The 20,898-nt window shown below is 38.5% G+C and overlaps 1 protein-coding gene across 1 annotated transcript in view; it reads left to right on the top strand.

Annotated features, from left to right (window-relative positions):
- The window catches only part of TMEM131 (transmembrane protein 131), a 100,047-nt gene that overhangs the window by 27,468 nt on the left and 51,681 nt on the right, over positions 1-20,898 (top strand). The window contains exons 3-4 of the mRNA XM_057422199.1: positions 7,237-7,277; positions 14,955-15,023. Of these exons, the coding sequence (XP_057278182.1) occupies positions 7,237-7,277; positions 14,955-15,023 (110 nt within the window). The remainder of the gene's footprint in view (positions 1-7,236; positions 7,278-14,954; positions 15,024-20,898) is intronic.

Raw genomic sequence — 20,898 nt, 5'->3', positions numbered from 1 at the left:
TTTTATTACCTCAGGTTTTCATATTGTATGTTGACTTTTAAAAGGGTTTTGAAATGTAAAAATTTCTTTACTAAAAAAAGCATATTTAGGAAGAAATTATTTACTGTGGAGGTGGTAAGACACTGTCACAGGTTGCCCAGAAAAGCTGTGGCTACCCCATTCCTGGCAGTGGGCAAGGCCAGGTCTAGGGGAAGGTGTCCCTACCCATGGCAGGTGGGTTGGAACTGTGTGATCTTTTAAGGTCCCTTCCAACCCAAACCATTCTGTGATTCTGTGTGATCTCCATTGATACCCATATAGCCAAACTGTATGATACAGATCACCTAATTGGGCAATAGGGTGGCTGGACCATTGATGTCAGTGGGTATACTCTACAGTACAAAGTTCAACTGGTTGTCAGTTATCCATGATGGATCTTGATTCTGAGGACAGTACTGTTTAATGTCTTCATTAGAAGCCTTTATGATGGTATAGACTACTCTCCGTAAGTTTGCAGGTGCTACCAAATTAGCAACTGGAAGGCAAGGCTGCTATTCAGAGGGACTTTGGCAGGCTGACAGGAAGCTTATGACATTCAGCTAAGGCAAATAGAAGTCGTGCACCTGGGAGAGAACAACCCTGTGTTAACAGGACAGGCTGGCCAGTGAGTGACTGGCTAGAAAGTAGCACTGTAGAAAAGAGGCCCACTGGGAGGGCCTCATGGACAGTAGATAGATGTGTGCCCTTGCAGCCTGTTGAGCAAATGTGGAGCCAGAAGATAATGGGTAGGATTCCCCCCTTCCCCTCCCCCCTTAAGCATTTGTGAGGCTGCAGTTGGAGTACTGTGTCCAGTCTGGGTCACCCAGTACAAGGAAGGCACTGATACACTGAAGCAAGCACAGCAGAGGGATACCAGGATGATCAGAGGTCTGGAATGCTTCTCAAGATGTTTTTTCTTCAGCCTTTAGAGGAGAAGACCAAGGAGAAAACTAGTTGCTGTGGGCAGTGTAGAGTTGACAAAGAGCCAGATTTTTCATTGTGCACAGTGGAAGGATAAGAGGCTTTAGACACAAATTTCAGCATGGGATGTTCCGAACCCATCTAAGAAAAAAGCTTTTAGACTTGAGGGTTACCAAACACTGGACCAGGTTATTTAAAGAAGTTGTAGGAATTTCTGTCTTTGGAGATACCCAGAATTCAGTGTCCCAGAGCTGTGAGCAGCCTGCCCTAACTAGACCTCCTCTGAGCAAGGGTTGACTAGGTGGTCTTTGGAGCTTCCTTCCAGCATGTGATTTTACAGAAGAGTAAAAGTCATCTCAGTTCACTGCCATTGCTTGTGGGCAACTGAAGTTCTGCTGCTGCTCAGGAAAAATAATTGCAGTTTCTACTTCTTGTACAGGAAGAATTGTCATCCCTAGGCTTTAGTTTAAAAATAATTAATTGATAATTAATTGATGCCCAGGATTAAGTGACTGTTGCAAAGCCAATGTCAATAGCAAATGTTGCACCAGTTAAAGTCAACTGATGTTTTTGTTGCATGAATCTGTGTAATGAAAGTGCATGGCATGGCAAGAATGACTCAGTTCAGTCCACTTTCAGATCACAATATTAATTTTTTTTATTAACTTAGCAAAATATTCATCATTAATTATGGTTCTTTTAACTATCCTACTTATTAGTATAGCACTCATGAATGGAGCGATAAAGATTTAAGCTGCCATCTACATATTGATTTTGTAGCTCTCAACTTTCACTTGCAAGCAACATACAGCTTTTTTACAAGAAGGAACCAGCATTACTAGGGACTAACAATATGTTAAATATACTGAAAGCTTCAGCCTGAAAGAGTCTTGAGTTAGTGGTGCTACTCTTGTGTAGGAAAACAGAATGCTTTGGTTGTTGAGAATGCTGGTAAAATTCAAGAAATGTGTTTGTATTTGGTGTCCAGAAACCTCAGGTCTTGATTAAGACAGTCTCCCTGCTTTGTTGTGCCCCTCCTCCTCCTTCATCCTTTAAGACTTTAGGGCTTTAATTCAGTTGCTTAAACATAGGTAACAAGTGCTATTTGAGATGCCCTAGGCTGTCCCAGACATCTACAGGAGCCTGGCAGATATCACACAGGGCATAGAAGAAACTGTGCCTTTCTGCATGTCAGTCTGAGACCAGGCAAGCTGCCCTAGGACACTTATCTCCAGTGGCAGCAGATACCTATGTTTAGATGACTGACTGTAGTGCTAGGTAATATGACCTTTTACCAAGAAGTAAAGAATAACTATTATAACAAACTAGTGACGCATTAAAATAACTTTTTTGGTGGCAGTGGGGTTTTTTTTTGGTGTTTTGTTTTTTTTTCTTTTAACCGGCATGGTATGTCTTTATAGAGACAGTCTTAAGATTGTGTGTGGGTTTTGATTATCTGTCTGCACAAGATTGTTGTCTGGTGTTGTTCCCCAGCTGTGCCGAGTCTGCAAAGTGTGCTTTCAAGTACAGGTTCTCTGTGAAATCTTTCTTGTGGATGTGAGCCTCTGAAGAGAAATGGTTGTTAAGTCTTGAAACTTGTGCTGGCTGACTGCATTGAGGATCGAATTGAAAAAGAAAATAGTAGAACATGTCGGTGATAACATTTGTATGTTTCTGTTTACTGCATGACTCTGAAGATTGAATGTAATAAAAATGAGTGGCAATTATAGAAACTGCCACATGAGATTTATTTTTGGTTTAGTTCCATGATGCCATGGTTGAACTGCTGAAGTTGGTATGCCATTTCTTCTCTCTTGACTGACCCTGATTTAAAAAAAACAAGCCACCAACCACGCAAAACCACACACAAAACAAAAATACCCAACCCAAACCCAACCAAAAAAACCTCAAAACACCACCCCAAACAAACCCAAAACAAAGCCTAAAAACCAGCCACAAACCCAAACCCCCAAACCAAAATAAACCTAAAGTTACACAACAAAATACCAACAAAATACCCACAAAACCTCCAAACAAGCCAAAACAACCTCCTTCTCAAAGCAAAAAGTGTTATTGAAATGAATTCGTCATTTAACTTGTATTTAGCAGAAAACCAGGCTTTTCTTTACAAGTGTGACTCCTTGATGGATTTTTGCTCTTAAATATATTTCATGTGTGTGGTGTCCTATGAAAGTAATTTGTGCTTTCAAACTTTATGTATAGTTACTAGACTGATATTTTCAGTAGCAAATCTGTACTTTCAGAACATAGGAGGGAAAATTTGAGTGTATGATCAGCCAGAGAATTTAACTCCCAATAGTTAACTGCAGGCATAGCTATGTGGTAGTTGAGCAATTGTCTATGATGCATATTTCTGTTTGCTTCTGTATTTTTCTGGATTTAAATTTGATCTCCACTGCCTTTTGTAAGTTGGCCTGGATAATATATAATGGTATATAGTATACTAAATATTAGGGGTATTGACTGCAAGTTATGATGCTTAGGAGCATAGATAACAAATAACTTTACTGAATAATGTAAAACTTAATAAAATATTCTCCCTTGTTAGAGCCAAAGCTAGTTGTCGGAGATGGGACAGTGCTGGTAATGACTACTTTGATTGCCTTGTCATAGGATCTGAACTTGTTAGTTCCATCACCTGACTGTTAGTAGCTGCTGGTAATTTAATGATGTGCTTTAGTTAAGTTTCTAAACAAAAATCAGTTACTGAAAGTTGTATTTAATTGTAGTGATTAATGCACTTTGAAGGATGTTGGTAAAGAATACAGGGTATTTATGCATCTGTTAACTTCATAGAGTAAGCTTGGTTGTTGTTGTAGTTTACCCATCTGGCAGCTCACCCCCATACAGCCGCTCACTCATTCCCCTGCAGTGGGATGTGGGAGAGAATTGCAAGGGCAAAAATGAGAAAACTCATGTGTTGAGATAAAAACAGTTCAATGGGTAAAGCAAAAGCTGTGCATGCAAGCAAAACAAAACAAGGATTTCATTCACTCCTTCCCATTGGCAGGCAGGTGTTCAGCTATCTCCAGAAAAGCAGAGCATTACATCACATGTCACGGTTACATGGGAAGACAAACACCATCACTCTAAACATCCCTCTTTCCTCCTCCTTCTCCCAGCTTTATATGCTGAGCATGATGCCATATGTTATGGTATGTCAGCTGGGGTCAGCTGTCCTGGTTATGCCCCCTCCCAGCTCCTTGTGCACCCCCAGCCTACTCGCTGGTGGTGTAGGGTGAGGAGCAGAAAAGCCCCTGATTCTGTGTAAGTGCTGCTCAACAGTAACAAAAACATCCCTGTGTTATCAACACTATTTCCAGAATAAATCCAGAACACAGCACCATACTAGCTACTTTGGAGAAAATTAACTCTATCCCAGCCAAAACAAGTGTGGTTGTGTAACAGTTTTTCATAGAACACTGTATCAGCAATTCAGGAAAATCAGTGGTGTGAATGCACAACGTGGAAGAATGGAACTGGTGAAACTGGGAGGAGAGTAACTTTAGATGATTGTGCTAGTAAAAAAAGAGAGTTATATGGAGTTGTTTGGTAGGGAGGAATAACAGATGATTTCAGCAGTAGAGATAACACTTAAAATGTACCCAACAATGACCCAAATACATCTGCATTACTGATTGTATTGCATAGATCTCCACATCCAAAACTTCCTCAACATCGACACTTGGAGTATACCACTTGCTACATGCATCATAGATGTGTAGAAAGTTCATAAATGCTGAGACTCACTGAGCAATTTGTCTGTTAGCCTAGATCAATGGTAGCTGACTGTGGTGAAGATCAACATCTCTCAGCTGCAGTCAAACAACTCGGGCTGTTCAGTCCTTTTAAGTTAGCACCAGTCTGTTTCTACTGAGTAGGCTGTGCAGCATCTCTTGCAGAGCCCTCAGAGCTGGTGCAGACTTATCAGGTGTAGTCTGATGTGCTTTTAGAGAGTGGGTACATCTGCAAGCTGCAGGCAACAGTTACATGGTTTAAAATAATAAAAGAAGAAAAAGAAAACTGGAAAGGCAGACAGTGATTCATGGTTGTCAGATTTTTGATAGAAAAGTAGATAATAAGATTAAGCATATGTAATTATAAGTACCTGTTCGAAACTTATTAAATCAATTTTTAAAATATGCAAGCAGCGTGTATTTTCTGCAGAGCTGTAGAGTGAAGTAGAGGAAATCGCTGGCTTAATGTTTTGGACATGGCTTGTATGAAGTACTGAACCAGCTTTTGGCAGCACAGGTCCTTCTGGATGACGAGAAAATATTTTCAGTTGATTCACTTTGATTCCATTTCTTCTCTAGTTTTTAAGCTGAGAAATTGCTTGGTGGTAGTTTAAAACTGGAAGGTTTGCTCTCAGTTTTCCAGTCTGAGATAAAAATAAGGTGTAGAAAGCAGACATGTGTTCTTGATTGTTTTGTTTTATTGGGTTTGGTTTGTTTGTTTTTTTTTCCTGATTAAATTCTTTAGATTTCATAAGTTTTTAAACAAAAATGTGAATTGATGTTCTGCCTTGATGTTTAATAAATCCTATAACTTGAGGATTTATTTGCAATTAGCTGTTTTACAATGATAAATAATACGCTTCCAGCTTTCTCTAGTTTGTTACAAATTGAAGGGTGGATAAAAGAAATAATTTTATTTTAAATCTGAAACACTACTTAGTTTTACAGTCCAGAATTTATCCTTGAAATGAATCAAATATTCATATCTCTTGATTAAGTGATTTAATATTAGTAATTACAAAATTTCAAACCAGTGTCCCCAAAAAAAACAAAATAAAAATTCCTCTAATTAGAAAGTCTATCTTTTAAGTAAACATAACTTTTTAAAAAACATTTTAAGAAAAAATACATTCATCTTATCAAAAAAAAAATTTAATTAATTTGTAGTAATTAAAATAATTGAAATAGAAATCAGCGCCCAGCCAAGGGACTTGATTTTAGTTCTGAAATCAGATATGAAAAATTCCCATTCCCCATGCAAACAAATGACATCCTTATAACCGTATCCTGGGCTGCATCAAAAGGAGCATGACCAGCAGGTCAAAGGAGGTGATCCTGCCCCTCTACTCTGCTCTTGTGAGACCTCGCTTGGAGTATTGTGTGCAGTTCTGGTGTCCTCAACATAAAAAGGACATGGAACTGTTGGAACAAGTCCAGAGGAGGGCCACGAGGATGATCAGGGGACTGGAGCACCTCCCGTATGAAGACAGGCTGAGAAAGTTGGGGCTGTTCAGCCTGGAGAAGAGAAGGCTGCGTGGAGACCTCATAGCAGCCTTCCAGTATCTGAAGGGGGCCTATAAGGATGGTAGGGAGGGACTCTTCATTAGGGACTGTAGTGACAGGACAAGGGGTAACGGGTTCAAACTTAAACAGGGGAAGTTTTAGATTGGGTATAAGGAGGAAATTCTTTCCTGTTAGGGTGGTGAGGCCCTGGAATGGGTTGCCCAGGGATGTTGTGAATCTTCCATCCCTGGCAGTGTTCAACACCAGGTTGGACGAGGCTTTGGGTGATATGATTTAGCGTTCGGTGTCCCTGCGCACAGCAGGGGGGTTGGAACTACATGATCTTAAGGTCCTTTCCAACCCTAACAATTCTATGATTCTATGAATTGTGTCAGATGAGCCAAGGTGCACCATATACTTTGTCATACTTGTAAGCTTTCTTCCTGCTCCCAAAAGATGAATATTCATCTTGGCCATGAAATGCCCATGAGAGAAGGACTGAAATCCTCAGTTTGATCCCCAAATCCTGTGGATCAGGAGGACATTCCATATGCATCCTTCTAAACCATTTGGAATTTCATAGACAAGGGTAAACTAGCTGTAATTTCCTAGACAATGTAATCAGTCATTAACTAGACAATGTACAGTGATTAACTGTAGTGTCCAGCAGAGCCGTAGTAAAGGTATAAATAATAGAGAGTAGAAGATGATTAGCAGGGAAGGAGATGACTTTTCCTAATCAAATGAGAATTATAGTGTTCTTTGTTTTCCAGTTCATTAAATTACACGAATGAGATAATTGCTTGACTTTTATTTGACTTATATTCTTTTCTTTGTAATTTGGTTCTTACATCTATGCAGGATTTTACTTTTGCTTCTTACAATGTTACAGTTTCCTGGACATTTTTCCTCCTCTTGTTTTTTTTTAAGTTGCTTGTTGGGTTGTTGTTTTGTTGTTCCCCCCCCCCCCCCCCCCCCCCGAAAGTATAATGCTGTCAGTGTCTTAAATTTAACATTATTTTTTATTCTTTTACAGACTGAGACAACTATAGGCCTCAGTTCATATCAACAGAAGAGGTAAGCATGAAAGTTTAATACAGCCATCCTATTGTGAGGTTTGTGATAGTTTTAATAATGAAGTTTTAGAGTAATCAAATAAAATACAAAACACGTCATTTTTCAATTATTTGTCTCATACAGAGGAAATTTAAACTGAAAATATTTTTTAATATTGGATAGCCAAATCACTTCACGTAGGGGATAAGAAATGGAATGATTCTTTAGTTCACTTTGTAGTATATACTGTAGAGTAATTCTGTGTAAAGAGGGGGCAGACTGAGACCTAGCTTGCAATTTATTTTGTCATTTTACTGAAGTTTTATTGTGAAAGCAGTAGGTTTGTTCACTTGCTTCAAAAGTTGTTGGGGTCCTTTTGAAGAAAAACTTCATGATGTTACTTGCAGTAGATTCTTCCCCCTTCTCATTGCACCGCTTCTCCTTCCCCACAATGTAATCTGTTATCAAAGAACTCTGCATATACAGTATCTGAGAAGAAAAAGAAGTAGCCTCTAATTTTTTGCTGGGAGCTCCTCAAATATTCCTGTGTATTTAGTGAATACATTGAGCAGTAATAGTGAAGCTTGTTTCTTATACAATAACATTCCACGGACTGTCATGTAAAGCATAGCTTGTTTTCAGTATATACAGCTAGATTTTTTTTCATGGGCCTTCCCAGGAAATCTGGTAAAATGACCATTCTTTTTTCATTTCAGATGAGTGTATGTAAAGCTCTTATTTTACTATGCATACAGTTGCTTAAACATGGGCTTAAGAGCATTCTCTTTGCAACAAGTTTTGAGAAATCTCTGGAGGGGAAAAAAAGGCAGTGTTTTTAATTTAAAAACCTTGATCCTGTTTGTATCACTTGCCCTCAATCTGTGCTGCTTTCTGATTAGATACAGACCTAAATCTTGCAATGTAAATCTCCTGGATTGTATGAAAATACTGTAGACTTTGGCTTATCTAGTACTAGGTTTCTAAGTATGCTTGAAATTCAGGGTATCCGGGGGAAAGAGGGAACATGAAGGTGCTGAAGAATCTTAGGAGGATGTGGCAAGTCTTTCACTCCAGGTGAAATTCAAACATAAGTTCACACTATCATGATAATGTTAAAGAGTTATTATGTATTGAAATAAGGCTGTTACTTTATATTTTGATCTGAAGCTTGAGGCAATTTGTGTATTATGGTAATGTGAATTTTGTCAAACTTGTGTTATATGAACTTCTCATTTGTTTTTTTAATTAAAAAGATTTATCTTGTTCTGCATAAACCTTGAAACTTTGTGCTGCTGTACCTTCCCTGAACCTGTCTTCTTTCCCCTTACTCAGCAATGGAAGCTTCTCTCTGCCCTTTAGGACTTCTGACCATTTATTTCTTATCTTAAAATTTCTGCCTGGTGCTTTTACTAAACAATTTGATTTCTACTTGCATGTTAACATTGGATTAAGTAAGCAGAACATGCATTTCCCATACATAGTAACTTCTAAAGATGTATTAGTACTAGTTTCCCTATTAAGCAGTTACACATGCTATATATACACCTCCATGTGTGTAACTGTACTGTGATAGGATAATGAATTACCGCATGTAAAGTTACCATGCATTTAGAGTTATGTGAATTTAGTTTTCCTGGTTGCTGCAATCATATGCATCATAACATCTTGGTCAAGGTTAAAGAACAGATGGTTTTTAAAGATCAAATTAAAATTATATACTTTAAATAATTAGTTTACTAGGGGATTTTCTCCATTTTGCTATCTTGGACTGCTTGTGTGAAACCCTGCACTCAGACTTTGCACAGCAGTAAAAGAAGCTCTTAAATATCATTACTGAACTTCTCTTGTATGTTGAAAGATAAATAAGATGATCCTTAACGCTTTCAGAAGAGCATAAACAAATAAAATAGGTTATAGAACAGTGTAACTAATATTAAGTACCTAAACTTCCATTTTTGTAAGCCAAGTAGCTTAAACTAAGTGATTGTTGTATTCTCTTCCTTGTCATGGTTGACTTCTGGTCACTTGTAACTCACAAACAACATGAGTCATTTAAGAAGCTAGTTACCCCAGTTGTTTTTTACTTGCCCTTCCTGCCAAAGATTCTCTTTTCCTGTGACAGAGAAAGTGGGTATGTGCGCCTGTGGCTCAGCTGCTGCAGTTTGTGGTCCAATGACTTATTTTACCCTGCCAGTGATGATGGGTTTGTACGTGGATTGTAAACTGGAGCTGTAGTGCTGTGGGTATTTGTTTCCTTCTTCCAGACCTGCTAGAGGATTGCAGAATGGTAGGGGACACAGCTGTGAATAGGAGCTTAAACAGCTGTAGCTATGTGGTACATAGAATCTGACTGATACTTGCAGTCAGATTGCAAGTATAAGAACATGAATATAGGAATGGCAGTTGAACTTCTGAAAACCATGATCACTGTATTTTATGTCTTGGGTAAAGTCAAACTTCCTGGAGATAGCTTAAACAGAATAGTATATTGTTTCAGTCATTGAGTCTCAGTAGCAGGAAAATATCTTTATTGGGACCTAGGGATTATGTGCAAATTTTGTCTCCCAGGAAACAACTGACTTTGACAGTCCTTGAGAATGAGACTGAGGCCATGGGTTAGATATGCTTCCTGGATTTTTTCATTTTCATTTCTCATCTAAGATGATTTCTTCCTGTGTTCTAATAAAACAGTTTACAGATTTGAAATATCTCCAGGCTTGCCAAGGATAAATAGTCCATTGCGCTTAAGAGCGCTAGCCTACTTGGGGTTCAGTTGCAATACAATAAAGGTGTGTATCACAAGATGCCCTGTTGCAAAGTACATACCTGATTTGCTGTCTATCTCTGGTATTGGTTTTGTATGGATCTTTCAAGTATTGTTCTAGGTGGTTTTGTTAGGTGTTTTTGTTTTTTGGGTTTTTTTTGGGTTGCTTTTTTTCAAAGGTGTTGCCAAAACCCCTAGGTTTCTGGTCCACTGCTTCTCTATATTTGTATTTCATTGTCCTTATTGGAAATTGCAATATCTCCTACGTGGTATAGCTTGCAGGTATTTCTTCCCTATCTAGAAAATTTATTCAGTTCTTTGGTCTGCTTTTTAGCACTAATTGGAAGGAGAGAAATTAACTAGCAAATTAATTTGTTTTGTTCTTGCCCATGGTCAGGTTATAGTGCATCAATTCAAGCTTCACCCTGTTCTTTCCCCACCCTTTCCCCAGACAGCCCCCTCAGGAAGTGTTAGCTTTGAAGTTTAGTGTTTGATATCATGAGTATGTTTTTCTTGATACAGGCTTAATGTTGGCATAACTGAGCCAACCACTAGCTGGGTGTAGTTTATGAAAAACCTTTGTTGCTAGTTGTTTCATTCATCTGCAATTACAGCAGTGGCTACTGCTAGATACCAAAAACGTCAAATGTTTTGTGGGAGTTCACTTTCTCACTGAGGCTGTGTTTAATACCCATATTTCTAAAATAATTCGGACTTTAAAAATTTAAATGTTTTCTCATGTATGCAGCTCAGCCTTATTTTTAAATATTAACAAATCATGCATGTATTTGGGGAAATATGATTGGTTACTTACTTTTTCTTAGGCAAAAATGATCTGTCTTTGAAGTGACTTTCAAGGACATTCTGACACAAAAAGTACCCACTGTGAAGTATTTGCCTATTTGTCATTTTAAAAGTTCACGTGGTTATTTTTAGGCACACTTTTGGTTTACTTTGTGGCAATGGAAATAACATAGTGGTGGCTTTCTAAGAGTTTTTGTTGCTAAATAAACTCTTTTTATTTATTGACAGTTTGTTTGACAGTTTAATGCTGTTGTCTTTATTTCTTGAGGACTTATGGCACAGGAGAGGAAATAAACCCCTTTAAACAACTAGTAATGTGGGAAAAATACATGTAGGGCAATGCTTAGATTTGAATTTTCCACAGTAGCAATTAAAGGTGGTATAGATAAGATTTCACAAAGCACAGACCTCCTCCAGAAATCCCAGAACAGCTAGAAAAGTAAAACGAGGATACAGAGGAACAGTTACTGCCCAACTTTGCAGATATCTTTAAATACTAGATTTTACAAGGATTTTCTTCATCTCAAATGTAGAGATGTGCATGGCTTATTTAAAATTATGAGTGCCTGTGAGTACTTTGTAATAAACAGCAAGACATTATAGAAATGCTGCAGAATGTCCTTAGAAGAAAATTGTGTCTTGGCACAGATGGACATCAGTATCACCTAAAGTCTTTCCAGGCATTGGTATTTTGACCATCCTTATAACTGCATCTGTGCCTAACCTCATTGAAACATGAAGTTGCACTTCAGTGAATTGCATCTGGTAGTAGTTTGCTTCTGGGTGATAGCAGTACAGTAGTTAATAGTTGAGGTAGATACCCTCTAACTTGGATGACTGGATGGTATGGTGAGGGTAATGATCATGTCAGGGACTGTTTGTAATTCACTCTTGAGTTGTTTTTGTTGGTTTGTTTTGTTTTCTTAATCAGAATTCTCACTGAAGGGAGAAAGTGCTGGGACTATCTTAAATCCTTGCCAGGAACTAGTCATTCCTGAAACTTCACAGGTCCAGATGACTTCTGGCCTGTTCTTGGTCTGCTGGAGCTTGTTGCAGATGTCAGTAGTCCCTTCTCAGTTCAAATGCATCTTTTCCTTTTCACGTTGTTCTTGACTTTGAAAGTTAGACAACTTGGAGGGGTAAGGAAAGAGCCATAGCTCTACATGCACACAATAGTAATTAACTTAAATGTCATTATGCTGTAAACTTGCCCTACCCAAGGGTGTATCCAGCCTTCAGTGAGTAAGTGCCCAGCAGAGCAGACATTATCATCATTTGAAAGTCTGCTGCAAGTTGACTCATGTTCAGCCTTTCTGTAAGCAAAGTTTGGGAATTCCAATATTGCTTGTTCCCATTTGAACCTTATTACAGTTGTTGCTTTTATAATAGCAGGTGGAATTCATTATGATATAACTGCTTTACCAACCCCATCCATTTAAAAATCCTGTATTGCCTAAAAGGCTATCCAGGATAATATAGCTGAAAAAAATGTTGCTTGAACTTTTCACATACATGGAGAATTGTGTAAGTCTTGATTGTTCAAGTTGGGTCAAGTTACTGTTGACTCTATTTGAAATAAGGAACTTCATTATCACTTTTGGAGATATTGTAAATATTTCTGATAACTTTTCTATCAGTAATATGCCCTTTTACCAATCATTACCAATAGAAAAGAGGCTCTGGCTCATTGTTCAGAGTTTTTAAATTGGGAAGGAATTGACAAAGCTATTTAAAAATCATTATCAAAGTAGGGTTGTTTCTGTTTAGTGTTACCTTGACAATGGAGGTATGTGAGCTTTTTGTCCTTTTCTATTTAAAAAGGCATTCAAAACTGGACCATAAACTTTGACATATGAGATGATCACTTTGAAGACTTATTACCAACTTATTTTCATAGAATCATAGAATCGTAGAATAGTTGGGGTTGGAAAGGACCTTAAGATCATCTAGTTCAAACCCCCCTGCCATGGGCAGGGACACCTTATGCTAAATCATATCACCCAAGGCCTCGTCCAACCTGGCCTTGAACACTGCCAGGGTTGGAGCATTCACAGCCTTCCTGGGCAACCCATTCCCGTGCCTCACCACCCTAACAGGAAAGAATTTCCTTCTTATATCCAACCTAAACTTCCCCTGTTTAAGTTTGAACCCGTTACCCCTTGTCCTGTCACTACAGTCTCTAATGAAGAGTCCCTCTCCAGCATCCCTATAGGCCCCCTTCAGATACTGGAAGGCTGCTATGGTTAAACCTCATGAGGTTGGCATCAGCCCACCTCACAAGTGTGTCGAGGTCCCTCTGGATGGCATTCCTTTCCTCCAGCGTATCAACCGAACCATGCAGCTTGGTGTCATCGGCAAACTTGCTGAGGGCGCACTCAATCCCACTGTCCATGTCAGCGACAAAGATGTTGAACAAGACCGGTCCCAACACCGATCCCTGAGGGTCGCCACTCGTTACTGGTCTCCAGCCGGACATTGAGCCATTGACCACAACTCTTTGTGTGCGGCCATCCAGCCAGTTCTTTATCGACCAAGTGGTCCATCCATCAAATTGATGTCTCTCCAATTTAGAGACAAGGATGTCGTGTGGGACAGTGTCAGATGCTTTGCACAAGTCCAGGTAGATGACATCAACTGCTCTACCCCTGTCCATCAGTTCTGTAGCCCCATCACATAAGGCCACCAAATTGGTCAAGCAGGATTTCCCCTTAGTGAAGCCATGCTGGCTGTCACCAAGCACCTTGTTGATTTTCATGTGCCTTAGCATGCCATCCAGGAGAATCTGCTCCAAGATTTTGCCAGGCACAGAGGTGAGACTGACTGGTCTGTAATTCCCCGGGTCATCCATTTTCCCCTTCTTGAAAATGGGGGTTATATTTCCCTTTTTCCAGCCATCGGGAACTTCACCTGACTGCCATGATTTCTCAAATATGATGGCCAGCGGCTTTGCAACTTCATTTGCCAGCTCCTTCAGGACCCGCGGATGGATCTCATCAGGACCCATGGACTTGTGCATGTTCAGATTTTTAAGACGGTCTGAGGGGATCTTCCGTCACGTGGTTTCTCCCTCTGTTGAGACAGAACTGGGTCGTTCTGCTGCCCTGGCTGGATTTGTAAAGCAGCTTTGCTTGCCTGGAACATGTGGCTGCTGGCTCTGTCTTTGGGCGTCTAGGATTTAATAGAGTCAGAAAACAAAGGTCTAAAACAAATATGCTATACAAAAGCATTTAAGGAAAAAAAGAAAGCCATTGGTCTTGAGCCATTCTTTAGCCTTTCCTGTTTATTTCTTTCATGTTATTGACTCCCTGTTTTATGTTTCGTTGCAAGGATATGATTTCTACTCAGCCCAAAATAAAGTGTTACTGAATTACAGAGATACTTAAGTGTGATCACATCATTCTGAATAAGAAAATGTTTCAGTCAATGAGACTGCTTTGTACTTTTTTTTGTAACTTACACCGTGGGTTATTGATTGTGCTCTATGTAACTGAACTGGTAAACCAAGCAATAGCAGAAGATGTTTCCAGACTCTTTGCTGCCTTCACTGCTGGATTGTGGTATTTTAGTCTTCATCAACTAACATTCTCCTAGAATGCTTGCAGTGGGAGGTTAGTATAGGCAAAGCTAAGGAATGTTGCTAAAGAAGTGGCTGTCTTCTGGAGATTGTTTCTAATAGTATAGACATGGGTTGTTTTCTCCCATGGCCTCAGTACCATCAGATGGATCCAGGATTATGTACTAGTATAGATGTAGCTTGATGTGCATGTAAATTACTGTTACTCGTTGAAGATGATGTTTGGATATTGCTATGAAAGATGATATTACTCTATTTAGCTTACTGTTTCACTTAGCCCTTACTGTATAGAGGAAAACTTAACACTTCAGTTATGTCCATTTCCAAGATAGGTACTCTTGTATAATCTTTCTTGGAGACATCACGTAATCATGTAAGTGGCTGGTAAAATTAAGATATTCTGACTGGACAAGTTTGTCAGGCTGTTTCTTCTTTTGAATTAGTTGTTCTGTTATTAGTATTAATGTTTTACTGAAAAAGGGCAATTTGAGATAGGAAGGGGGCAAAAATGTGTAATTTAACAGTATCTGTTACAGCATTTTAATTTTCCTTGCAGTGTATCCCTATATCGGGGAAATTGCCGACCTCTCCGGTTTGAGCCACCGATGCTGGATTTCCATGAACAGTAAGTTGAAGCCTTTTGATCTCTTTGGTTAGACAAATAGAAAAAAAATCTCAAGAACATTTAACCTGACAGAGAAGGCTGTATACACAAATTGCAGTGATAGATTATCTGTAAGTGTAGTTGACCTACTCCTTGCAGAGAGCTGGTGTACTCAGTCTTAAACGTCATGTAGCGACTTGTAAATTGCCATGCTTTTGGTAGTGTAAGTACTTGTACTTACTTTAATTACCTGTACAGCTGCTCTGCATAGTGGAAAGTGTTATAAGTGTAGAACTTAATGTAGTGAGGTAACATTACCTTTCTGCTTGTACATAACCCATGTCAGAGAGCATCTACTCTAGCATGTCCATTTTACTACTGCTTTGGTAGTAAGGTAGCCAGGACAGTGGCAAAAAAACTTTGTCAGTGGATCTGCAGTAATTAGAGAAGTAATGTAGGCTTGTGAAACCACAGCCTCGAGGAGTACAGCCTCCAAGAACCCACCTCCATGCTTCACCTTGCAGCTGGTTGCTGCAAGGTTGTAGATTACAAATTACACTGGTGAGTGCAGTAAAAACTCAAACTTGTAAAGCAGTTTGCTCTTTTTTAGATTTACTGTAAACTTACGTATTGATTTGGTTTTAAGTAATTTTAAATTGTAAAGGTTTTCAGTTTGTGGTAATCGCAGAATTTGACACATGAAATGTATTTTATATGCCTTTTTCTACCGTTAATAAAGTGTTTTGTTGATGTGCTGTGAAATACATTGCTTTGCTGTCATCCTTAGTTTGTGTGTTAATCTGAAGAAAGCTGCATGTGCTTCTTTGCTTTGTGGGCTTCCAAAGATGCTTTTTTTTTTTTTTAATTTTCTTGCTAAATATAGATCCCAGACACTATCATAAATACTTCAAGCTGTTCTTCATTATATTTTGACTTTTTATATAAACTGTGCTTGTCAGAGCTGAAAGCATTGAAAAGAGGGTGTAGATCTACTACATTGCTAAAGTAGTGCAGATTATTTTGGGAAGGGTTCTGTGCAATAAAAGCAAAAGTGTGCTGGGGGATTGATGCCTTTTATCCACTAAAACAGGAAGCCTGTATGTAAGATCCTGGTTCGTTATGTTTATTTTTTTCTGACAGTAGATGCTAATTAATGTATCTGTTATACTTTAGGTTATAATCTTGAGCAGAGATCATATTCTGATTTATTAAAACTTCCGTAAGATGTCAAAAACAGTTTTAGAAAAGGTCTAGATATGAAGCCCTAAAGTTCAGTTTAAAATCTGTACTTTGGCATTTAATTAAAAATGAACCAACTCCGAGAAATGCTGAGTAACTCAACCTTATGGTGGGAGCAAACTGTAGGTGCCAAGCACCTTGGAAGTTAAATGATGCAGATTTAAGTTTTCAGCTCTTTTGCCTTTTAAAATAGGCAGGGTTTTCACATTCAAATTCTGTTTCTTCTTTCTTTGTTAATAATGGATTTTAGGAAAGCATAAAATGCATATTTAGTTTCTGAATAAATATTGCACCTAAATGGTGTTTTGCTAATAGGTAGCTTGCAAAAATTATCAGAGCAAGCTTGTTCAAAGTTCATGTTTATGCATGTCTCATTCCTAGGCTAAAGAAAGTTGCAATATTTCATTTCATTTGTAAGCTAACCCATTCTTCCAGTGACATTTCTGGTCTGCTAAATGTGTGGGTTTAATCAGATGTTTCAAAAACATGCCAACTTGAGCAGGAATAATACTAAAAGTTACTTTATCTGTGGATTTCCAAAAATCAAAATCAGAATTAAGTTGATAAATAGATTCTGTAGACATACTTCCTGTGTTCCAGCTGGAGATGAGATTACAGTGGCCCTATACTCCTAGTTTGTAGTTGGTGTTTTTTTTTTTTTTTAAATGCTGTTTTAATATAAAAGAAATGCTACCATATTCTACCACTTTGAAGGCAGGCCAGGTAATTTCATGTTTATCAAAGGAAATGTATGCTGTATGTTAGGATATGTAAATCTTTAGCTCACTTGATGAGATCCCAAATGTTCTCTGTATACATTAAGCCTCTGGGAATGAGGTGGAATAGAGGCAGGTTCTCCCGTATCACTGCTCCAGGGGGCTGCTTGGAGTAAGTGGAATACTCATTTGGTTATTTAATATGAAAGCTGCTTGATTCTGTTTCTGAAGCAGCACCAGTCTTTCCCTGGAGGGAATTCTGCCACATGTTGGCTATCAGTGATTTGGGGCTTTAAAGGAAATGAACATGCGTAAAGCCCTCCGCTCAAAACCAGCTCCACAACTGACTCCCTTTATTCTTACTTGCTTTCTGTTCCTTGTAATCTCTTCTAATCTGTTACTCTATTTTGCTATAAAATGGGAATGAAATAAATGAAGTGGTCTTAACACATAAACAGCCGTTATGTTGTCTTCCATAGCTTTGGGAGTTGGCTGCTCTGTGGCTATTTTGGCAGAACAGTCATTACCTATATGGCTTCCTGTGTTTGAGGCAAGTCTTCACATTCGGGCTCTTGCAGGTGTCCCATCTGGGTGTAGACTAAAGAATACTGTTGCAAGGCAGTTTATATTCAGTTCTTGTACCTGCTTTGTGGGAGACCTTGAATCTTCATAGATCTGGATACATTGCCTTCATCTGTGATAATTCAACTCTGACTATATCAAAAGTAAACCCATGAATTCTTTGCAATAAATATTTTGTAGAAGTAACTTTTGGTAATGGAGCACTTGGGTGTTGTGTATTTTAGATTACTAACATAATATAAGCTAGGACTGCTTACTGTAAAAATTTAGAAATGTGGAATTCTTTTAAAGATGAAGTTGTCATCTTACCCCTGCTTCATAGAAGTGATTGGCAATGTATGAAATTACACTTTTAGCAAAAGTGATATTTTAATCCTTGGTCCATGTTTCTGTGGTGAACAGAGCTTCTTGCCTGACTCAATTTGAGCAAGGTCCCATTCTGCAAAGTTTTCTCATTGGTAGGACAGTATTCTGAAAATCTCTCACTTTTCTGTTGATAAACAGTCTCACTTTGTATTTCCTTTGCGATGTTTTTCTCGGGATTTTTATAATGTTTTCGTACTTGTTTGTGAGCTCTAGTATTTGGCAGGATGTTCTATGGAGGCTTGAGTAGGCCTTGAAAGCAGTTTCTTGGAAATGCTCAAATATTTGTGACCTTCTTGCAGGTCTTCAGAACTGTGCAAGAACTATGTTACTTGAAGTAACGTAATGTTAGGATAAGTTTAGCTAATTATCCTAAACGTATGTTAACTTACTTTCTTCAGGAACTCTGATCTCTTACCAGTAAGTAGTGGAGAATTTTAGCAACTAGAGAGTTCATCCAGTTCACTAGGGTTGTTAGATTTCAAACAATTACATTAACAAATGGTGAAAGGACCTCTGAGGTATCTAAAATGTGCCAAAGGTTTGCACACTACAGTTGATACACATCTAATGTGTGAGAGTGGTTGGAATTTTTAAAAAATGTTACCAAATCAAGTTTTTGCTTCCATTGGAGCTTGTTAAATGTAAGAAACTGTTGACAGTGAATTGACATTTTAGTCCAGATTCTACCTCTGGTTTTGTTAGCATAGCATGATAGACTGCAAAATGCTGGCAAAGGAAATAATAGTTTATTACACTCTTCATTCAAATCACAGTTGATGACATGATTGGATAAGACTCTATTAATAGTGTTTTGTAGATGGGGTTTTGCTAACTGTGTTTGGAAGAGGTACGATTTGTTGTATGTAATCGAAGTTAGATTCCTAACTTAAAATGGGGCATTTGCGCTGTTAAAAGAACTTTATTGGTTTGTTAAAAGCCAGTGAAGTCTGGAAGCTGGGAAACAATTGGTTTAGAGGCTAGTACATGTAGGAAAACAAACCCTTTCTATTTTCTTTTGCTTTTCCAAGTTGAAGATGCATTTAAATTCTCAAACTTAGATGATTCAGTTGCTTCTTTAATTGAAGTTAGAGTAACTTGTCTATGTCGCTCAACCAGTGATGCATACAATGCTCATGTGAAACAGGAAGAATGCTCTAGTCACTAATTCTCTAGTGCAGGAACTAGCATTTTCTTCAGAATGGGGTAGAAAAGGCATTCCCTTTCAGTCTCTAGAGAGGGAACCTTGCAAGACCAGCTCATTTCACTTCATTAGAAGTAGCTGGATACACTACAAGTCGACACCCAAATTCTTATTTTGACTGACTCCCTCTGATCTTCTGACTGGAGAAGTATCTGTATTGGTTCAGGAAGTTCTCAAGCTGCATGTATTTAGAGGCTGGGAGAATTTTCTGGGCACCTGACTTAGTATGCTTTTCACATTACCCTTTTGCCTTCTAGGTATCTGCTTTTCTCTCCTGTCTGACCCTGGATACTGGTTTAACCCATGTGAAACTTTTATGCTGTTCGACAACTGATCTTACAATTGTTTCAGCAGCTGCTGAAGATTCTAAAAGAAGATACTTAAGGGAAGACATATTTGTTAAGCTCTCAAATTCATTAGGAGTTTTATCTGAAATGAATCTTGAGTATGTTTATCTATGTTCCCAGGATAACAAAATCTAAGTGAGAAGCTTTTGGTTGACTTCAGTTGTCTCTTCAGTTTCATTAGAAAGAATAGGAGATGGAAGAGGAAGAATTTATCTGCTGAATTTATATCTCTTGCTTTTCAGTAATAGATTTGTATCAGTTTTCATAAATTAAGTGAGCATTTTATGGAGGTCCCTATATGCAGACACTGGTTTCCTGTGTTAAGAGTCTATCTCTCAATCCCTAAAGCAGCAATGAATTCTATGACAAGGACATGCTGACAGTACACTGCAGATACTAACTCAAGACTTTAGAAAGACTTGAGTTGCAGCAGTAAAGAACATTAATGCAGGCTTTTTTACCCATTTGAACAGGCACCTCACCCTTGTTAATTACCATCTTCTCATTTAGGTTGTGGTATCTTGGATTTTATCAGCGTAGGTGGACCTAATATTATGCAGGGACAAAAAGATCAGGAGCAAAATCTTACATGCTTTGACAGTTCATATTTGCCTGGAGGTGTGTGTCTGTTCCAGTTTCTTGCAATGAAAAGTGCTAACTGTGAGTGCTCCAGGAAATTCTGCTGTAAAATTTGGCACCACATAACACTATGCTTGTGCAGATCATTGCGGCTTGATAATCCACAGCCTGGAGAAGCATCCTGTATGTGATTATTGCGTGGGATGTAGGTTCGTAAGGGTGTCTGGTCCGCACTGTTTTACCTGGATTTTACCATGTCTGGTGGCAGAAAGAACAAGTGAGGTTTGTCCTACTTCTGTAGATTTGGCTAACATCAAGCTTAAACCATATAAGGAAAGCTGTATCTGAGGAAAACATAATACTGGTTTAATTGTTTCAAAATCAGAATGGTCAACAAAATAGTAAAATGAAACATAGTCCTAGCAACAGAATTCCTTTTTACTGACTTCTGCCTTTATCACCTGTAATCATACTGTGGTGTTTTAGTGTGGAACCTGAAGTTAGTGAGCTGTTGTATCTGCTGGTTCCCTACTAGTTGTTTTTATAGGCTTTAGCCTCTCAAATATATTGTCTTGTATTTCCTTCTTTTCCATACCAGGAACCCATGAGGGCTGTAAGAGACTCTTAGTATTTGAAACATTTCCTGGTATGGAGTTTTACTTCCAAACTGCCTTTCTGACAGCAACAGTCTGGCACTTCACTATTACAGAGTCATTCAACATGGGGTTCTTGGCTTTGTGATGTTTCATACATTATGCAGCAGAAAAGCGTCACTTCCATCAACTCTGATCTTAGGCTTTCGGTACAGAACTGGTTCTCTGTAGAGACCACAGGCGATACACTAATCATGTAGTTTGCTCACATGT

Source organism: Pezoporus wallicus, unplaced genomic scaffold (genome assembly GCF_028554395.1).
Source record: "Pezoporus wallicus isolate ANWC-B61680 ecotype Strahan unplaced genomic scaffold, APGP_CSIRO_Pwel_v1 contig_5785, whole genome shotgun sequence".
NCBI classification, from domain to species: Eukaryota; Metazoa; Chordata; class Aves; order Psittaciformes; family Psittacidae; genus Pezoporus; species Pezoporus wallicus.
The sequence above is the reverse complement of the archived record's forward strand: the minus strand, read 5'-3'. Positions and strand labels throughout refer to the sequence as shown.